This window comes from Vitis riparia, chromosome 1, assembly GCF_004353265.1.
Source record: "Vitis riparia cultivar Riparia Gloire de Montpellier isolate 1030 chromosome 1, EGFV_Vit.rip_1.0, whole genome shotgun sequence".
In the NCBI taxonomy this organism is placed as follows: domain Eukaryota; kingdom Viridiplantae; phylum Streptophyta; class Magnoliopsida; order Vitales; family Vitaceae; genus Vitis; species Vitis riparia.
This window is the reverse complement of record NC_048431.1, coordinates 13,414,065-13,433,984: the sequence shown is the minus strand read 5'-3', so window position 1 is coordinate 13,433,984 and position 19,920 is coordinate 13,414,065. Positions and strand designations below refer to the sequence as shown.

The 19,920-nt window shown below is 32.1% G+C and overlaps 3 protein-coding genes across 3 annotated transcripts; 2 read left to right on the top strand and 1 right to left on the bottom strand.

Annotated features, from left to right (window-relative positions):
* Positions 1-6,890: 6,890 nt before the first annotated feature.
* On the top strand, positions 6,891-8,180 carry LOC117924828 (NAC domain-containing protein 1). The gene is made up of 3 exons (XM_034843569.1): positions 6,891-7,146; positions 7,245-7,525; positions 7,632-8,180. The coding sequence occupies exons 1-3, from the start codon at positions 6,981-6,983 to the stop codon at positions 8,031-8,033; spliced, it is 849 nt and encodes a 282-aa protein (XP_034699460.1). The 5' UTR covers positions 6,891-6,980; the 3' UTR covers positions 8,034-8,180.
* A 1,112-nt stretch (positions 8,181-9,292) lies between these two features.
* LOC117923438 (cytochrome P450 704B1) lies at positions 9,293-11,703 on the top strand. The gene is made up of 6 exons (XM_034841725.1): positions 9,293-9,626; positions 9,785-10,000; positions 10,207-10,500; positions 10,636-11,022; positions 11,109-11,309; positions 11,435-11,703. Exons 1-6 carry the CDS (start codon positions 9,315-9,317, stop codon positions 11,612-11,614), a joined length of 1,590 nt encoding a protein of 529 aa, XP_034697616.1. The 5' UTR covers positions 9,293-9,314; the 3' UTR covers positions 11,615-11,703.
* Positions 11,704-12,347: 644 nt separating this feature from the next.
* On the bottom strand, positions 12,348-15,001 carry LOC117911999 (2-hydroxy-palmitic acid dioxygenase mpo1-like). The gene is made up of 4 exons (XM_034826403.1): positions 14,407-15,001; positions 12,837-12,899; positions 12,689-12,760; positions 12,348-12,599 (listed from the first exon to the last, which is right to left on the bottom strand). The coding sequence occupies exons 1-4, from the start codon at positions 14,764-14,766 to the stop codon at positions 12,486-12,488; spliced, it is 609 nt and encodes a 202-aa protein (XP_034682294.1). The 5' UTR covers positions 14,767-15,001; the 3' UTR covers positions 12,348-12,485.
* Between the last annotated feature and the right edge of the window lie 4,919 nt (positions 15,002-19,920).

The following is a 19,920-nucleotide window of genomic DNA, read 5'->3' as shown; positions in this document are numbered from 1 at the left end:
AGACAAAACCTTTTTCACTTAAACATCTTTATGTTTTCTTTTAAAACTAGCCTTGAAATGAAGAAGCACCAATTTACTTTGAATTGGTATTAGTTTTGAGTTGAAAACCCTTCCCAGTGAACGATCCTAGAGCCACTATGCTATAGTAGCTTTGTCTTTGCTACCCTAGTTCATGGTGTAATAGGTTATAAATTTTGTTGATTACTCTCTCAATCAAAGAACACCAGCCGGATATGAATCCGCTGAGACACCAATTGGGATCACGAATCATAAGGCATAATGTAAGAATGAAGGTGGTAGCAAATCATTTTCAACACTCTACAGAGACTGTCACTCTACACTTTAAAGAAGTTGGATGAGCATTATGTCAACTAGTCAAAATTATCATGTGTCCTAGCAATATGGCTAGTGAGGTGCCTTCATAGGTTATTGGTAATCCTATTCCATCATTTAAGGTAAGAATTTATAAAAAAAAATATTTATAAATGTGAATCTCATGTACATAAGTTTTTATGACCATTGTTTTATTTCTTTAATAATAATAATTTTTTTTTTTGTTGTAGGACAGTGCAATTGATGGTACCTATATTAGAGCACGAGTTTCAACTTATAGACAAACTAGTATTAGGGGTAGAAAAACAATTATAATACAAAATGTTATATGTGCATGTGATTTTGACACGACGTTTATATTTGTTTATGATAATTGGGAAGAAACAAAGAATGATGAATGTGTCTTTGTATATGCATTGACTAGACCAAAAGTTCATTTTCCTTAGCTAAGTGAAGGAAAATGTTATTTAGTTGATTTTGGTTGTCCTTGTATGTTTGGATTTCTACTACCATATCGAGGTGAGTGATATTATTTAGAAGAATATCGAGGTAGATGTAAGAAACTCGTTAGGTACAAAAAAAACCTTTTAATTATAGATATTCATCCCTTCGAAATATTATTGAAAGGTGTTTTGGTGTTTTGAAGACACAGTTTCCAATATTAAGGATGATGTCTTATTATAAGCGAAGTTGACAATTATCAATTATTGTAGTATGTTGTACCCTTCATAATTGGATTCGTCTATCAATCCGAAATGATCAATTCTTTAGAGTATATAAGGTGGAGGACCTTTCAATCCAAGGTGAAGAAGAGAGCACAATAGTATAAGCCACTCAATTGATTTATCAAATGAGAGTGCAATAACTATAACAACTTGTAGTAATCAAATTGCTCAAATGATGTGGGCAAATTATATCAATTTCAATCCATGACTTCTACCATTTTTAATTCTAAATATTTGTCAATACTTCAATTATATGTTAGAATTTATATATACTTGTTAACTAGTTGTCATTAGTATTATATGATATATGTTGTAATTTCTAATGATTAAATACTATTTATAAATTTGCTTTATAATTGTAAAAGTAGGATGGATAAAAGACTCATATGTTATTGTGGGTGTCGACATATATGTATTTTCATGTCGAAAACATAGAAGAACAATAGTAATTGGTTTTATCGTTTTCCATTATATCATGTAAGTATATTTAACTATCACATGAAAATATATTGATATTAATGAAATACACGCATCATATTTTTATTCTTTTTAACAATTTTTGTATTGTAGGAATATCTTTACTACTTTATATGGGTTGATGAGTATGATCCACAAGCCAACTTACAACGCCTAATGCCTACAACAAATCATCAAAATTATCTTCTACTTATTGGTTGTTGTAAGTGTAGCACCGTTCTATGCTTTTTTTTTTTTCTTTTTTCTTTTTTTTTTTAATTATTACTAAGTGAATGTATATATTGTCTAAAAAATTATCATCAATAAACTATAAAAAATTAATATATTATATTAAAATATGATGTTGGTGTCTTAATACTTATAGTATTTATTTGTGTTCATATTGATTGTATTAGCATACATGTAATTTAAGTAATTTTTTTTTAAAAAATGAAAACATGTATTAGTATGATGCATTTATTAAGGAGTTTACCATATGTACGAATAAAAATATTATTGAAATCAAATATAGAGTTATACATGTTTAAAAAGTAATCATTTGTTTAAAAAAATTATAGTTGGTATAAATAAATTTTAAAATTGGATATGTATTTTTTAATTTAAATGAAGTATGAATTTAATATTTATATGTTATAATATTAAGTTAATAGAAAAAAACACTCATTTTTTTTTAAAAAAATTATTAACTCAACCAAACACACACACACACATATATATATATTTAGAACAAAAATTGTCATTTCTTAAGCACAATTTGGCTTCTAAAAATACAAAAACTATTATTAAAAACTATTTTTGAAAACAATTTTCAAAAATAGCAACCAAACAGTAGCATAGGCTCGAGGGCATGGCAACATTTTGTTTTTTACATTTTTCAACATGATGTCATGAATCAACTAATGTCAATGGTTAATGGTCAATATTGATCTATGTGCCATAAAGAAGTATTAGTATAATGTCCAAAAACAAAGGGGAACATTTAAAAATATAATTGTTAATAATCTAATGGGCTGTCGGTGTAAGTTTCACATAGCCTTTTAAAAGGGTTATTGCACGTTGCATTTTTTTTTTCATTTTTTCCTTTCTTTTTAATAATAGGGCATGTGATGATTGTAGGATTATTACTTATTTCTACATTGACGACTGAATGTATCTTTTTCTAAGATGGGCTTATCTGGTTTCCCAATGGGGTATTAAAAAATTCAAAAATTTATTAATGCTTTCAATAAGCATGCAAATATTCCAATGTATTTGGACCAAAATTGGTGATGCGGATAGCAGTAGGTGGGTGGCATGTGCTTAATGAGGTGGAGGCAAAGGAAAACAAACGCCAAGGAGGAATTAGCAAGCTTCTTTAGCTTTTGATTAAGTTAGATAATGGGAAGATTTGACTAACGCCATGGATAGAAAGGGGATGGTTAACAAAGGTAGAAAAAAAGTTTAAATAAGACAAGTCCTAGAATTCAGAAATTAAATATATTTTCAACTTTATCTTCTTTCATTTTATTATTTTATTGATCTACGTTATATTTGATTTTCAAAAAATTTAAAGTAAAATACAAGAGAAAAAAAATAAAAAGAGAAAACATTAAAAGAAAATAAAAAATAAGTTTAAAGTCAATAAATTATTTTCATATCCTTCTTCAAACCTATATGGTCTTTTATCTCTCTCTGGTATATAAAGATAAATTAATTTAAAAATATATAAATATATAATAAATTATAATTATATTTGATTTTTCTTTTATATTTCCTATTGTGAAACCAATATGAGAAAACTATTTTTCTTAGTATTTTTTTTTTATTTTTTAAATGTTTTTCGAGAACCAAACGTAGCCATAAACTATCCTTCTATTTCTCATTTATCTTTCAGGAATAATTTAATTTTTCTACATTAATTAAACATTTGAGAAAATTTTAGGGTAAAACAGATTATCAACTTTGTATATATTTTTTCAAACTCATTCAATTTATTTTACTTTATTATATAAAGATTAAATAATTTAAAATATTTAAATTTCTAAATAATTTTAATTATATTTTATTTTCTTTCACATTATCTATAATAAAACCAAATATAAAAAAAGTATTGTCCCGACAATCAAATATAACCTTAAACAAATAATAGTTGGGTTGTCCAACAAATAATAGTGGGGGGATGAGTGATGAGTACTGAGTATGAGACTTTGACATAGTTTTGAAAGTTATCAAAATGAACCTCACACATTCAATCCGCCAATAAGCTAACACTTGACACATGGGTTCTCAGACTTAAATGGCCTAATTGGAAATGCTTTGTGAATGTGTTAACATTAAGCATAAAGGTTCCTACAGTTAAAATGGGCCCAGGGCCCATATATATAAAGAAGGCGAGGCCAATTGTGAACCTTTCCTACACCCTTATCCGTTGTATAACTTGTAAGAAAGGTTCGCAAATGGCCTTCTTTCTTTTTTGTTCTTTCACGTGAATCCAATTTGGATTCCCTTTCGAACACTTCCCCACCTTGAGGATTGTCAAAGTTGTGCATATTTTATTTCATTCATGCGCATGCTCGTTATCCCTTGACCTCAAACAAGATTTCAGTATTGGACAATTCATTTATTTTTTTCTTTAGACTAAAACAAGATTTATAATTGAGATTATCTTGTTTTAAAGTTGGGCAAGTCATGATCACGTGCTTATGCTCTCATCTCGGCTTAATTAAGGCCTTAGTTCGCGTTAATTCTTACAGCATAAGAACGAGAAAATAAAAAATAATTAAAGGTCTGTTTGAAAAATGCTTTTAAGAATAATTTTTTGTTTTTTAAAACAAAAAAAAGTAAAAAAAATACATTTGACAACTAAAAACTATTTTCTATTTTTTATTCTTAAAAACATAAAATATTATATTTTTAGATAATATTTTTTAATTATTTTATATTATTTTCACTTATTTTCTTAGTATTATTTTAAAAAATAATTATAAAAACATGTAGAATAATTAAAAATAAAATATTAGATATAAAAGTTATTTTTAAACCGCATTCGGAGAATAGTTTTTAAAAATTCCTTTTCAGTTTTCGAAAACGGTTATAACTCGTTCTCATATTTTCAACTTCCTTTCTCAGTACACGTGTCACACTACCATATGCACCTCTTCCATATATTAAAAAATTATTATTTAAAAAGTAAATCATCTTTTACACACTCGTTTTCCAGGAGAGTTGGTGGAAGAAAACTTACCTACTGTGCAGGTAAAAAACATGCTTCACAGTATATTTAATTAAAAATTTCTGGAATGAATGTGATTTTATTTTTTCTTTAGTTTAAAGGTTGAAGAGAAAAAGAGAAGATACTTTTCATTAAAATAAAAATAAATTTGGTTTTATATTTAATTTTATTTTTTATTAAAATAGAATCATCTTAAAAATAATATAATAAAACACAAGTAGTTATAAATATTTTGATTCTTCAAAAAAAGGTATTTTATGAGATAAGGAAAAGAACAAAAAAAAAATATCTTGATTCATTTAAAAATATTTTAAAATACGTATACTTTTTTTTATAAATAAGATAATTATTTTTTAAAATATTCTTTTATTTGATGATATTAAATAAAATTATCAAAAAAATTAATTTATCATTTTAATTTGATAAAAATATATTACAAATAAAATATTATAATTTTTTTAATAATATAATATAAAATATAAATCATTTTGAAAAAGTTCTCACCCTCAAGTGATAAATAAATTTTTTTAATTAATAATGATTTTATATCCTATATTATATAAATCTATTTGTCGAATGATTTTTTTAAATAAAATTAAATAAAATTTTAATTAGTTGACATCAACAATAAAATAAAAAATCTTAAAAGTTAAAAATACAATTAAAACTAATATGCTTAAAAATTAAATATAATTAAAATAAAAAAAACTTGAAAATTTTAAAAATAAAATATTAACTTTATATTTTCGACTCTTTCTGAATATCTATATTTTCTATTAACTTATTTTAAACTAAGTAAAATTAATATTTTATTTTTATATTTTTAACTTTAAAGATTTAATTGTATCTTTAAATTTAAAAATTTTTTATTTATTACTTTGAAATCAATTCTCATCCTAATCAAGTGATATTATTAACATTACAAATAAATTCATCATTTCAAGGAAATAATTATTTAACTTATAAAAAGTACATGTATTTAAAAATATTTTTGAAGAGGTAAAAATAGAATTGATTTATAAAATTTGAGGTTTTTTTTATAATTTTTTAATTAGTGAATTAAAACCCAAATTTTTTCAAGAAAAAGAAAAAAAAAAAAAAAAGCTTATGTTTGGGGAATGATTGGGAACAGGAGAAGGGTGGGTTGGAAATTAGGCAAGCTAATGAGCGAGCCAAGGACAAGCTATTCACTGTTTATTGCAACTGCTGTCTGTCTGGAATCCTGTCAGTGCTATCCTCACGGAATCTTGTCATTCATAAGAATCATAACCACATATTAATATAATAATCGTGTAATTAGCAATCGTTCATGAGACTTCCTTCAAGTTCCAGCCTTCCACCAACCAACCGTCTCCATTTACCCTTAAAATGTAGGCCAATTATTGGTTGAAAAATCCAGCTCTTATTCCCACGTTCAACACCCCAATCATTTCGACGATTACTGCTCACTGCTCGCTGCCCGCCTCCATTTCCACATGAATCTTCAATTTTCCATCTATAGAAATGTGTATGGAGTCACCTAGCTCATCCAATTATCCAAAGCCAGACATCTCACCTACTCCGCATGCTGTCCTAATTTTTTTTTTAGGATGGGTAGGCCCTCCTTTCAACGGCTCAGATCCTTGGAATATTCTCTCCTACAGTTGCATTTGCCACGTGGTGCATTGATCTTGACGCCAAGGAGGAGATGTGACCACGTGACAAATAAAAAAGAAATGCCACAATGAGTGAGGTGGGTGGATAAGAACCACGAGTAAAAGCGCATACGTTTTCTCTCGTGCTTATCCTACTTTACTCTTTTCGGTACGGACACGTGTCATGTTTCGAAGCTGGCTGTGATGGCTACCTCGGATGACCCGTTCTCCATGCTGAAGATGAGGCCTTGTCACACCGGCTCGAGTATGAAATGAAGCACACTCTCTCCCACCCAATCCCCTTCGCTTTCTTTTCCGATTTCTATTGACCAATTCCAGCGTGATCCCAAGAATCCCTATACCCATAAAGAAAGTGTTATCCTGCGAGTATGGAACGAGGTAAGCTAAGTCAATAAAAAACCAATCAATAAAATAACTCTAAGACAATGAAATTCCACAACACGACAAATAACCCTCACCAATAAAACGGCTAGCGCTCTCCATTCAAACATTTCAAACACTCTCCCTTCTCTTCAACACCTGCTACCCTTTCCTCACCCTTTCCAACTGCCCAAACAGGCAAAAGGAAAACCTGCTGCCATGGATGGAAAAGGCAGCTCTCAACTTCCTCCCGGTTTTAGATTCCACCCCACCGACGAGGAACTCATCATGTATTACCTCAAAAACCAAGCCACTTCCAAGCCATGCCCCGTATCCATTATCCCCGAAGTGGATATCTACAAATTCGAGCCTTGGGAATTGCCTGGTGAGTTCCATTTCATTGGTAGGAGTACATATCTCAACTATGCTCATGCTCATGTAACTCGTGTTTAACCTTTAATTTTTACTATATGGGCTGTGCAGAGAAGGCGGAATTTGGAGAAAATGAGTGGTATTTCTTTAGCCCGCGTGACCGTAAGTATCCCAATGGGGCTAGACCCAACCGAGCTACAGTCTCCGGCTACTGGAAAGCCACAGGGACAGACAAGGCAATCTACAGTGGGGCTAAGTATGTGGGGGTGAAAAAGGCTCTTGTGTTCTACAAGGGTAGGCCTCCTAAGGGCATTAAGACCGATTGGATTATGCATGAATATCGCCTTAGTGATTCAAGGCCACGCCCCAAGAAGCACAATGGTTCCATGAGAGTAGGTTCTTATCACTTTTAGAATCAAATTTTCTACTATTTTCTTTAGAGTATAAATTATATATAATGGTGATCTGACCAATAACTGCTCGTGTTTTGTGTTTCAGTTGGATGATTGGGTGCTATGTAGGATCTATAAGAAGAAGCATGTGGGGAGAATTTTGGAAGAGAAAGAAGAAAATTTAGGTCCCCAAATACCCGTTACAAATTCAGATGATGGCGGTGAGCAGCACCTGATGAAATTTCCAAGGACTTTTTCCCTTGCTCATTTATTGGACATGGAATACTTGGGTCCAATTTCACAACTTCTAGGTGACAATTCATACCATTCAGCCTTTGATTTCCAAGGCACCATAAGCAATATTGCCGGAACCGACCCCCCTGGCGTGGACAAATTCGAGTTATTCCAACTGCCATGCCAATACAACGATTCAACCAAGTTCCAAGTGAATCAGAATCACATTCCGAACCAGCCTCTATTTGTGAACCCAGTGTATGAATTTCAGTGATTAGACTTAGTTTAATCTTTAAAGGAGGGGAGGGTTGATTGGGTTAGACATGATGGGCATGGCCTGTCCAAAAATTGTAAAAAAGGAAAAATGAGTTAACCATGAAATATACCTTCTAAATTGAATATCAGCACATCAATATCTCAATTAGTTTTTATTTTTATGCATATCACGGAATAAACTCAACCCTCTTAATCAGATGATCATCGCAGTAATAATTCAAGGCATATCTTCAAATTTCAATAATAGATCAAGCTCAACTAATCTATTCAGATATTATTTTGCAAGTATGTTCTGGGGAATATGTTAAACTGTTGATTTCTTCATAGAGAAGGAAGATATTCATATGCCACTGGACCAAAAGGGCTTTCTAGACCCCAAAGGACCTTCACAGTGTAAATACAACATCCTCGTTGTATCCCATGGGGATTGTGGGGCTAAACTAACAAATACCCCTTATGGAGCTAATACCATTTATAACGATCCCTATCCAACCGTGCAGACATTATCCAATTTGGATTCAAAAGGACTTACGATATTAAAATACATCTATAAAATTAAACTCTCCTATCCAACCGTGTAGGCATTATCCGCTTTAGATTTAAAAGGACTTATGATATTAAAATACGTCTATAAAATTAAAAAGAGTTCATACATATATAACATTAAAAACTTTCTCCTTTATTTGTAATGAGATATTACAAAATATCAAGATATTTATTGGCCTTGACTAAAAGATGCTCCTCATCACATATGATACCCTCTGGTCAAAAGGCGATGCATGTGTGGAGAATTAAAGATAGAGATTTGGGTGATGTGACCAAAAGTGTGGCCCATGCATGCATAGGTTGAAATATTGCAGCTACAATTGAAGAGGACATTTTGGACGTAATGGATTATTCATCTAATTAATTTATCGCCGCAGTAGCCGCTAGGAAGGTGAAACGTACTGGAATAAGTTTGAGACTTTTGAGTCTATTATCTTGATGCTTTGAATGAGTCTCATGCATAGCTAAATTGACTTTGTGGGAATGAAACTCAGCAGGAGTGCTGAGGTACATGTCAAAATAGTTAGATTAGGTAAAGGGCACAAAAGAGCTGAAGTATTTTTTAATCTTACAGCATGCAAAGATTGTTGACAAATGTAGCTAGTTCATCAGCTTCACCACTTATCAACATCTCAACCACTTCATTTTGACTATTCTTTATAAGAAATACCCCACAAAGTGTCTCCCGTCAACAAATTTAATTTTGGTTTCCTTCATTTTTCAGTCACCTGAAATGGAAGAAGAGAGGAGCATTGGAACAGCTGGATACAACATGGGGATATTGATGCTAGCTTGCACTGTCTTGACATGGATTGCCATCCATAGGTGGAGTCAGAGGCATACAAAAGGCCCCAAAACGTGGCCACTAGTAGGGGCAGCAATTGAGCAGCTAATAAACTATGACAGAATGCATGACTGGCTTGTCAAATACTTGTCCAAGTCAAGAACTGTTGCGGTCCCCATGCCTTTCACTACTTATACCTACATTGCAGATCCTGCCAATGTAGAACATGTCCTCAAGACCAACTTCGCCAATTATCCCAAGGTGACACGTCTCATGCACACATGAAAGCTCCTTCAGCTTCAGTTTTCTTTAATTTTGACATTGAGTTCAAGAGCTTCATTTTCTTTTACTCATACCTCTTGTTTCTATTACGGTCTGTATTTGATGAAAATAAGTGTACTTTTGTTACTGTCACTTAGGGTGAAGTGTATCATTCATACATGGAAGTACTGCTTGGAGATGGAATTTTCAATGTAGATGGTGAGCTCTGGAGGAGGCAGAGGAAGACTGCAAGCTTCGAGTTTGCATCCAAGAACTTGAGGGATTTCAGCACTATTGTATTCAGAGAGTATAGCCTCAAGCTCTCTGCTATTCTTAGTGAAGCCTCTTTCCACAACCGAGAAGTAGACATGCAGGTTACTTACAAAGCCTTTGTCCATGCACTATCTTTTAGCTAAACATGGATCTTAGAAAGCATTTAAACATCTCACAACATTCCAATATTCTGTTTTAGTTTTAGAGCTAACTTAAAATGACTACATGTTGGGATGGTGGGGGCTTGGTGGAGACAAAATGGAACAATTATCATTATCATTTGGCTTCTGAAATTTCTATTTTATAGGATTTGCTTATGAGGATGACGTTGGACTCCATATGTAAGGTGGGATTTGGTGTAGAAATTGGGACTTTGGCTCTTAATCTACCAGAAAACTGCTTTGCTCGTGCTTTTGACACTGCAAACATCATTGTCACACTTCGCTTCATCGACCCACTATGGAAAATAAAGAAATTTCTTAATGTAGGTTCAGAATCTCTGCTTGATAAGAGCATTAAAGTCATTGATGATTTCACATACTCTGTTATTCGTACAAGGAAAGCAGAGATAGATCAAGCTCGTAAATCGCATGACGATAAGGTAAACATAAAAAACCTCTTCCATTGGTGTCTCTGTTTTTTTTTTTTTTTTTTAATCCAGGTTTTCTCTTATGTGGAATGAAATGAAATAAATCAATCCTTCATCTAAAAGGCATTCCATCCTGACCATTCTCAGATAAAGCATGACATATTATCAAGATTCATCGAGTTAGGTGAAAACCCAGAAAGCAATTTAACCGACAAAAGCCTCCGAGATGTAGTGCTCAACTTTGTGATAGCTGGCCGTGATACAACAGCAACAACTCTCTCATGGGCTGTGTACATGATGATGACTCATGCCCATGTAGCTGACAAGCTTTACTCAGAGCTCAAAACTTTTGAAGAAGATCGAGCAAAAGAAGATAAAATTTCACTGCTCCATTATGACATAGAGGACTCCAAGTCATTCAATCAAAGAGTGACCCAATTTGCAAGACTCTTGACCTATGATTCATTGGGGAGTTTACATTACTTACATGCAGTGATCACAGAAACACTACGCTTGTACCCTGCAGTCCCTCAGGTATGCAACTTCCACGGATCAGTTGGTGGACAGTGTTGAAAAATGATAGCCAAAAAATAAAATAAGAGACTTGTCTGACTGTATAGGACCCCAAGGGCATATTGGAGGACGATGTTTTGCCAGATGGAACCAGAGTAAAAGCAGGAGGCATGGTGACTTACGTCCCCTACTCGATGGGTAGAATGGAGTACAACTGGGGTCCTGATGCAATGTTATTCAAGCCTGAGAGATGGCTTAAAGAGGGGTTCTTCCAAAATGCATCTCCTTTCAAGTTCACTGCATTCCAGGTATGCTTGGAAGGTTGAGAATTCCCCAGGTTTTAAGACTTCATTTTGCAGCAAATGGTGGAGGCTAAAATAATGAAATGGATAGGCACCAAGGTTGTTGATGGTTCTTGTTTCTGTGATTGCAGGCTGGTCCAAGGATATGCCTTGGGAAGGACTCGGCATATCTCCAAATGAAGATGGCAATGGCTTTATTGTGTAGGTTTTTCAAATTCAATTTAGTACAAGGGCACATAGTGAAGTACAGGATGATGACAATTTTATCTATGGCCAATGGATTAAAGGTTACCGTCACCAGAAGATCTTAAGATGCCTCGGGGTGGCCATTAGGTTGTTGCTATCAATAAGGTGAAAATGTCCATGGGTGTTATCGTATGTACTTGCCCATTGGCTCCAAGAGATGATATCCGATAAATTGACCTATACTTGTAAAAACGAGAGTTAAAAAAAAATGCAATTACAATAAAACTATCAACAATAGATGAGAATATTTTTAATAATGAAACCGGAGCATGCTTTCCAACTTCAACCTCAGGGGGGAAAAGGGGGACCAACGTCTCAATGCTAAGGATATGAAAAGATGCTCACTTGATGATGCGAAACTTCCTACTACTTTTATTCATGCAGACTGAAGGGAAACATAATTTACATGCCATTCAGGGAACTTGATTAGGAAAATATGGATTGAAGTAGTTGTGTTAAGGAGCTAATGCAGAATTATTTGATTCAAAACAAAGCGAATGGAGATCTGTGTATGTGTGTGTTCGCAGACGTGTACTCTGCTTGCCTAAGCATATATAAGGCTTAAAAGGTGACTAGGGTGCTGAAGAAAAAGGAAGGTCGACATTTTCCTATAGGTATGTAAATAGGAAGGTTGAATGATAGCAGAAAGCTGAGCAAATGCCTACAGTTTATGCATTCTCTTTCTCAATTCGACTCCTATGCAGACCTTTTTTCCTCTAAAAAAGAAAAATTTTATGAAGTTTGTTTATCTCGGAGCTTGGCTGGTATGTATATAGCTTTTTCCATAATCCCAAGACAATCTTCAAGCTGCTTAGTCACAATTTGTATATAATGTGTAAGGTTACATGCAAACCACAACCTTTAGTATTGCTTTTTGTCCATTTACAGATTTTATTGTGAACGGTAATATCAACGGAACAGAGATACTAGCACAAACTAGGAAATTAATGTCTGCCTTTTGTCTTGCCATTCATTGATTTCAGCTTCTATCTTTGCTTGCACTCTTGCATGAAATCCTGGGTATGGCTCATAACCTGAGGCCCGAAGAGCCTAGAAAATCAACAACAGCAAGAAATCAACAGTAGTTTTAACATTAGAAAACCATCAAGGAGATCATGTCAAGATCCTATGGAAGTTACCTCCAGAAGCACAAAGAAGGGAGCCATTAAAAATGCTTGAGCGAGGTTGTCCAAAAGAGCCGGTGCTCGTTTCTGCAGAAAATTAACTGAATTTAAGTGTGTGAAATGACAAAAAATGACTCACAAGTCGAAAATGATAAATGGTTACCTCAAAGATCCCATGGCCAATAAACTGTCCGGTCCAACATAATAATTGAACCACTAGAACAACCTGAAAATAAGTTTGTCACCACAACGTTTCAATAAAGAAGAGATGGACACTAACAAACCATAGTTCACATCATAATAAGGAGGGAAAAACATAGGTGACCGCAGCGAGCAATAAAGAAGAACAAACACAAAGGAAACAATGGAGGAGGTAGGTGTTAATGTGCTCCTGAGTATCCCATTACATGAACTTATGTTCTGTAAGTGACTAAAAGTTTTAGGTACATCTCTTTCTACTCAATATCACACTGATAGATGGCCTTATATTCATAGCAGCCACAGTAACAAATGAGTGGCTAATTCTACAGTTCAGTGTAGAATATAAGTGAAACTGTCCTCATGAAACTGTGTGCTTGTAGTCCTAGAAACTCCAGTCTTTATCCAAGACTTCGTATCTCTAAACCTGACGAAAACTGGCTTCATATTACTACACACACAGTAAACACACTGTTGAACTACCAATTGACCCAAACCCATTTGTTTCATTCATCTCAAACCACATTAAGACACTAATGCCGTAAGTCTCATCCAACCGCATTGATACATACTTCCACAACAAATCAGATGGATTCAAATATTGTTATTTGCCAAGATGGCACAAAAAGGGAGCTTATCAAAAACCAGTCACAGTGAGGGACAAAGGGGAAACAGATGGAACAAGAAAGGTTAAAAGAATAAGCAAGAAGGAAAGAAAATAAAGGACTAAATATTGACATTTCTAATCTTCAATAACGCTGGGAGATTTCTATTACAATGCCAGCTACGCAGAACCAGAACCACTCATCCAAATATTGAACGGGAGCAAAATGAAACAGATTGCAGGGAGTAGAAAAGACAGCAAAAACCGCAAAGAATGAAGAGGCAAATATCAGTATTTCTAGCAATCTGAAGAACCAGAACTCCATCCTACAACAAATACTGTTAAGGAATATAGATTTGAATAAGTAGAATAACTTGATCATAAAGGATTTCCAGTGATCATAATTCATAAGAAATGACTGTAAAAGTATTGAAATTTGAAGAAGCCAACAAAAATTCATTATGATAGAAGGACAAGTCACTTTCCAGCCATGAAAGTAACACAAGCATCTTCTTAGTATGCTGCATTTCCAGAATTTGAAAATGCATGATTGGGTGGGCAAGAGGAAGATATCAACATAATCGCCAAAACAAATAGAAGATTTGATCACTAATTCAAAATGTTGAAATGGTGCCCAAGAAAACACAAATTGGATTCATTTTTAAATACTATATAAAACACAGTGCACAAATTCGACTCCCATGGAACATCCAAACCAAAATTCCTGTTTTACAAAAACAATTCACAAAATTACAAATACAGAAACAAAACCGATATTCGATTCACAGATAACCTAACAAACAAGCAAACATATACCCATAATTCAAAATGAAGAATGTCGAAAGAACATCCGATTGCAGAAAAATGAAGAAATCCCCACATCGAATTTCCTGAATAGAAATAAAGAAACGAAAGTTACATCCAAACTCACCTTATAGGCCAGAAGAAACCCAAGTCGACTTGCAATGAAACTGCTAGAGACCCAACAAATTAAACAGAGGAAAGCGGCCAAGGAGCCAGCTCTCGGATCAAAACGGACGTAAAACACGGAATAGATCAGAGTCAACAGAAACCCAATATTAAAAAGCAGGACAACTTTGTATCCTGATAGGGAAAGCTCAAAGGGTGGGAGGTTGAACAGAGAAGGCGTGAAGTAGAGAAGAAGAAGGGCAGTGAATAAGATAGGCCAAACACACATCATGTGTATGGCTATGTTGATTCGATTGCTATGATAAGCCCCATAGAACGCAAAATGATTCTCAAGATCGAAAAATCCAATCCTCTTCATCATAAAATTTTCGGAAATTACGCAAGGAAAATCGAATGAATTTCCTCTGGATTTCCTCGCTCGAGAAAATTATGGAAGGCGAAGGGTGTTTGAGAAGTAGGAAAATTCTAACATAAAAAAAGGTTTCCAAATTGAGAAGTCTCGCTTTGAACAATATCCATGGAAAGGACGAGTACGGAGCACCATACCAGTCAACTTTTTCAAAATTTTCAACTAACTAACTGAAACCTTTTGCCCTCGAATTAATTCAGCTCGGAGGAGTTGGTTAGGCAATGCCCGTCCTCTTTTGGTAGGTGATATTTGAGTAATTGAAAAATAATTTTCCTTTCTGCTTAAAACACATGATATTAAAATTTATTATATATAAAGAATAATGATATATGTAAGAAAAATATTATTAAAAATTGTTTCCTTTTGAAAATTGTAATGGGCAGAAATAATGTTATTATAAAAACAAAATAGAGTTGAAATTTGCCAATCTTGACGTGTTTTATACTTTACTTCCTTATATTCAAATATCAGTATTTTGTATAAAAATACATGTTCAAATTTGAAATTACCACATTTAACGGTCCCAAGAAAAAAATCATGAATAATCCTACAAATATTTTTCTAAAATAAAAAAAATCAAAACTAATAATTGTTTATTTTGAATATATATGGGCAATTTCATTTCAAAATTAACAATTCAAAGTTGGTTCAACTTGAATTCAAATTAGCATTCAAATTAAATTGAAATTTTTATAATTTTATAATTTTATAATTGAGGGTTAAAAGTGTTACTCTTTAAGAAATTAGAGAGTAAAATGTTAGAATTTTGAATATGAATGGTGCAATTGAGGGATAAAGCATAATTATCCCAAAAAAATCGATGCCATAAAATAACAAAATTTATAATAAGTTGTGTTATTTTTATTTATTTCGCATTATTACTTTTTTAAAAAATAAATTTAATTTGGATTACTCAATTATAATTATATTATTAAAAACAATTCAATCTATTACTACAATTATATTTTATTTAGTCAAATTTTTTTCAATGTTAGATTATTATGTATTTATGGATGGAATTAAATGATGAATTCATGTATTATGTTGTAAACTATTTTATATTGAAATATGATTCATTGTTGCAAATTCAAAAGTAGATATTTTTATTATTTAAAATATTAATATTAAAAAAAAAAGTGATGAAAGTTAAAAAAAAAAAGGATTAAAAATATGATTAAGGAAAAAATTAATTGGAGTATTAAGTACGAAAATTAGGATTAGAATATAGAGCTTGTGGTAGGGTTTAGTTAAGAGCCAAAAATGGCGTATAACAAAAATCACTACAAGGTTGCTTTATTAATAATGTGATTGAGGCTTGTGACCAACACCTCAAATCAAGCCTTTTAGGAAAGGATATGTTTGGCTTCTCATCCGTGTTTTTTGTACACGTATGTGAATTTTATTCTGCAAAACTGCACTTTGACTTGACATTTGGCACGACGAAAGTTGAACATTCCAGATCACTTTAGCATAAGGTGATGTTTATTTTTTGGTTGAATAAAAAAAGTTAAATATTTTGATTTTTTCTATTCAGTTAAAAGTAACATGTTGATATTATCCAATATAATTAAATTAAACTTATTGATAATAAGTTCATTTTAGTCATGTTGAATGATGTCAATATATTACTTTTAGTTTAATAGAAAAAACCAAAATATTTGACTTTTTCTATTCAGTCAAAAAACAAACACCACCTAAATAATTTTCTTTTTGAAAAATGAATCACAATTATTGACATCTCCACCCTCACCAACTCTTTTAAGACCCAAATTTGTAAATTTGTTAAATTCTTTTAAAAACATCCATTTAATTCTTTCAAACAGATTCAATCAATGAGTTGGACGTGGGTGGAAGGTTCAGGTTATGTCTGTTGAAAAAAATAATAATAATAAATATAATCAAATTTAATTAAAAATTTATATATTTTAAAATTATTTAATTATTATATCGATGGATTAAAATAAATTTAAAATAATAAATAAAAATAAATTTTTTTTATATATATATATTTTTTATATTTTCCTTCAAATTCTCTAATAAAACAAACATAAAGCATGAATTATGAATGATATTATGGTACGTGCCTAGTGTATGGATTTACGCAAGAAAGTATAATAAATTATAGGTAGTGCAATTTAAATGAAAATAAAAAGGTATCCGAAAGAAAAAATCATGGGATGGGAGGGGAATGAGGGCAAATTCCGAAGATGGTCCAAATATGGATGCTCAATTAGTAATTATGAAAAAGAGGATAAACAAGCATCAGACACTTTGATTGGCTTTCAAGTTTGGAGCTGCAAAATTAAAAATTTATAATTTACGGAAGCAACATCCATTCCAGAGGGTTCGGGAGTCGGAGTTGGGCAGAATTGAAGAAGTAATGAAGAAATTCGTTTTCAGAGCGGATGTTATTAGCAACGGAGTGTTGGCAAAAGGCACATAGGCAGTCGGCTGCACGGTGTGTCCCGACGCTTTTCGGGTTGACAAAATTGTGTGATTTTGGTAACACCTTTCTTCTATATTCTCTCTTCTTGCTTTCTTACTAAATATTTATCCAAATGATGGAAAACCTTATAAATCCCTACCAGAATAATTTTATATCATATTAAGTGATTTTTTTATTAAGCAATATGGATGAACAGTTACTATTATTAACCAAAATTATGCGTGCGCATAAGTAAAAAATAAAGGAAAATATGAGATTTTTAATGTAATTTAGCGATCAATGTGATCCCTATATTCATAAAATGCATCAATATTCAACCATCCACTTATAAAAAAACAAAAAGGAAAGGTTACAGTAGTGACTTCAAAAAGCTCTTCTTAATTACAATCATGCTTTCTAACTAAAAAAAACAAAACATGGTTAATTATACAAAGAGAGAAAACTATCATTCATCACATAAAAAAATTTCTCCAAAGGATGCTACCCTTCAATCCTTACGAGTTAACCGCATAACTCAATCCTCATAAGCTTAGTGGGCAATCCCAGACATTTTGAGTGAAGCTCAGTAAAACACAATCTAATACTTGATGATATGAATTCACATTTTTCAATTCAATGTAGAAAACTTTAATATAGGTACATAGTTTTGGTCATTGTACTTTGTACACAATTTAATATGTTTATGAATTTGGTCATTATACCTTGTATTTTTTATATACCTTATACATTTAATCTTTCCACATACGATAAACGCATATAATGAGAAATGTAAATACATTAAATTCATTAATTTAATCATGAATCCTAAGAATATGAGAATCAACTTCATGTGATCATGAAGGTCACAATAATTCCAACAACTATTGCATGTAGGAATCTTAGGATTCTTTGAGAGTTCACAATATAGAGCATTCTTCTTAAATACCATAGAGGAGAAGTAGAAATCATCTTAAATACCTCATAAGTTGTGCATACACCATACATTTTGTTAAGAGATACTTGCATAATAGACTCCTACTAGCCTAAAGTTTGCAATCTTAATTCATATTGTAGTTATGAGGATCTATGAGCACATTTTATGGTTTTAGATCTCCATTGAGGAGTAGAAGAGAATAATAATTGGTGCTATTAAAAAAACAAAACCCCTAAAAGGGGTTAGTTTGTCATGACATACCCTAAAAAGGGGGTTAGTCCGTCACCATATAATACCGATAAGAGGTACCCCCATGATCCACTACCTTCAAGTCAAGCCAAGTATATGACTTGACCACCAGCGATGCCACCTTGATAAACCACCAAACTACTTTGGCATTTAGCAAAAAGCCTACAAACAACCTGCAAAAGCCTGTAGAAAAGTTAACTGCTTCTTCACATGAAGAAAAGACTATAAAACACATAACAGAGGTCTTCCACTTTTTCTTGAATATTTTGCATGGAGATTTGGAGTATCTTCAATAATAACTCACACCATCAAAGTATACATATGAACAGTGCCTTTTGGGAAATATGAATTGATAAAAGCTTTGATATCATATGAATTAATGACTAAGAATTAAGAAGTTATTATTGAAGAAAGAGGCAAAAGCTGGAGAAGAGGTCCTTTCGGGAGATGAAGACCTCATATAAAAGCTTTAATGATTTGATTGTTCATTAAGAAAGTATACATATGAATTGATATCCTATAGTGCGCTTTGGGCCTTTTAGGACCAATTGGGCTTGTCCTGTTATTAATGTAAGCTTTGTACTTTAATTTTAGTATTTGCTTTGGGTTTTGGATTTTAATCATGGTTTTATTTGATTAGGCTCTAATTTTTTATTTATTTAGGCCTGGTTTGGGTTGGTTGGATTTTGGATTTGGGATCGTGAAGTAGAGAATTTAGAATCAATTGTAAATTTGAACGTAAGTCCAAATTTAGATTATTAAGGGAAAATTTGGATGATGAGATGAGGACGGAGGAAACCAAACTTGAAGGCATATTATCAAGTGAGCATATGAAAACAGGCTTCATAATTAGAAAGAGGAAAGAGGAAAGAGGAAAGTAGATATTTTAGAAGCAAGAAGAAAGTGAAGAATTGAGAGGATTTTTATAGTACATGCCTTTTCAATTAATTTCATAAGATTATATCAATTGAATCATTTTTTTAATTAAATTAATTTTGTGAGAGTATATGAGTTGAATAAAATATTTTAGTTGATGTATTAAATTAATTTTTATATTAATATTAATGTTAGAAAAGTAAAAAAAAAAAAAAAAAATCCTTTTATAAAATAATTTTACAAGCTCATGAAAATTATTATTTTATTTTATAAATTACTCATTGCCCGAACTGAGAATACCTGAAAAATTATCAACGAAGGGACATAAGCTTAAAACTCAATAAGGAATATCAATACAATTTCATGGATCAAACATTTTCAATCATGCTTGTAAATAGGAGACATAACATATACTTATTTTCATAAAAACTTTTGAGTTCAAAAGACTAATACATTCAAATTGTTTAACAAAACTTTCTCATATCCATTTCAAAACAATTTCTCATCAAAACCAAATCGAATGCATTCAAAATATCTTTAGTTTAGTTATCAAATAACAAATGGTGCCTAATTAGGAGGGACTTCACAAATGAGTGACTAGTTTCAAATTTATTATAGTTAA

Bases quoted from the DNA above. Each gene is read 5' to 3' on its own strand.
- LOC117924828 (XM_034843569.1), top strand. From the start codon at position 6,981: ATGGATGGAAAAGGCAGCTCTCAACTTCCTCCCGGTTTTAGATTCCAC. The intron at 7,147-7,244 runs GTGAGTTCCATT...TGGGCTGTGCAG, and splicing joins CGAGCCTTGGGAATTGCCTG to AGAAGGCGGAATTTGGAGAA. The intron at 7,526-7,631 runs GTAGGTTCTTAT...TTTGTGTTTCAG, and splicing joins AGCACAATGGTTCCATGAGA to TTGGATGATTGGGTGCTATG.
- LOC117923438 (XM_034841725.1), top strand. From the start codon at position 9,315: ATGGAAGAAGAGAGGAGCATTGGAACAGCTGGATACAACATGGGGATA. The intron at 10,001-10,206 runs GTTACTTACAAA...TCTATTTTATAG, and splicing joins ACCGAGAAGTAGACATGCAG to GATTTGCTTATGAGGATGAC. The intron at 11,023-11,108 runs GTATGCAACTTC...CTGACTGTATAG, and splicing joins TGTACCCTGCAGTCCCTCAG to GACCCCAAGGGCATATTGGA.
- LOC117911999 (XM_034826403.1), bottom strand. From the start codon at position 14,766: ATGATGAAGAGGATTGGATTTTTCGATCTTGAGAATCATTTTGCGTTC. The intron at 12,900-14,406 runs GTGAGTTTGGAT...ACTTATTTTCAG, and splicing joins GGTTTCTTCTGGCCTATAAG to GTTGTTCTAGTGGTTCAATT. The intron at 12,600-12,688 runs GTAACTTCCATA...TTGATTTTCTAG, and splicing joins CCTTCTTTGTGCTTCTGGAG to GCTCTTCGGGCCTCAGGTTA.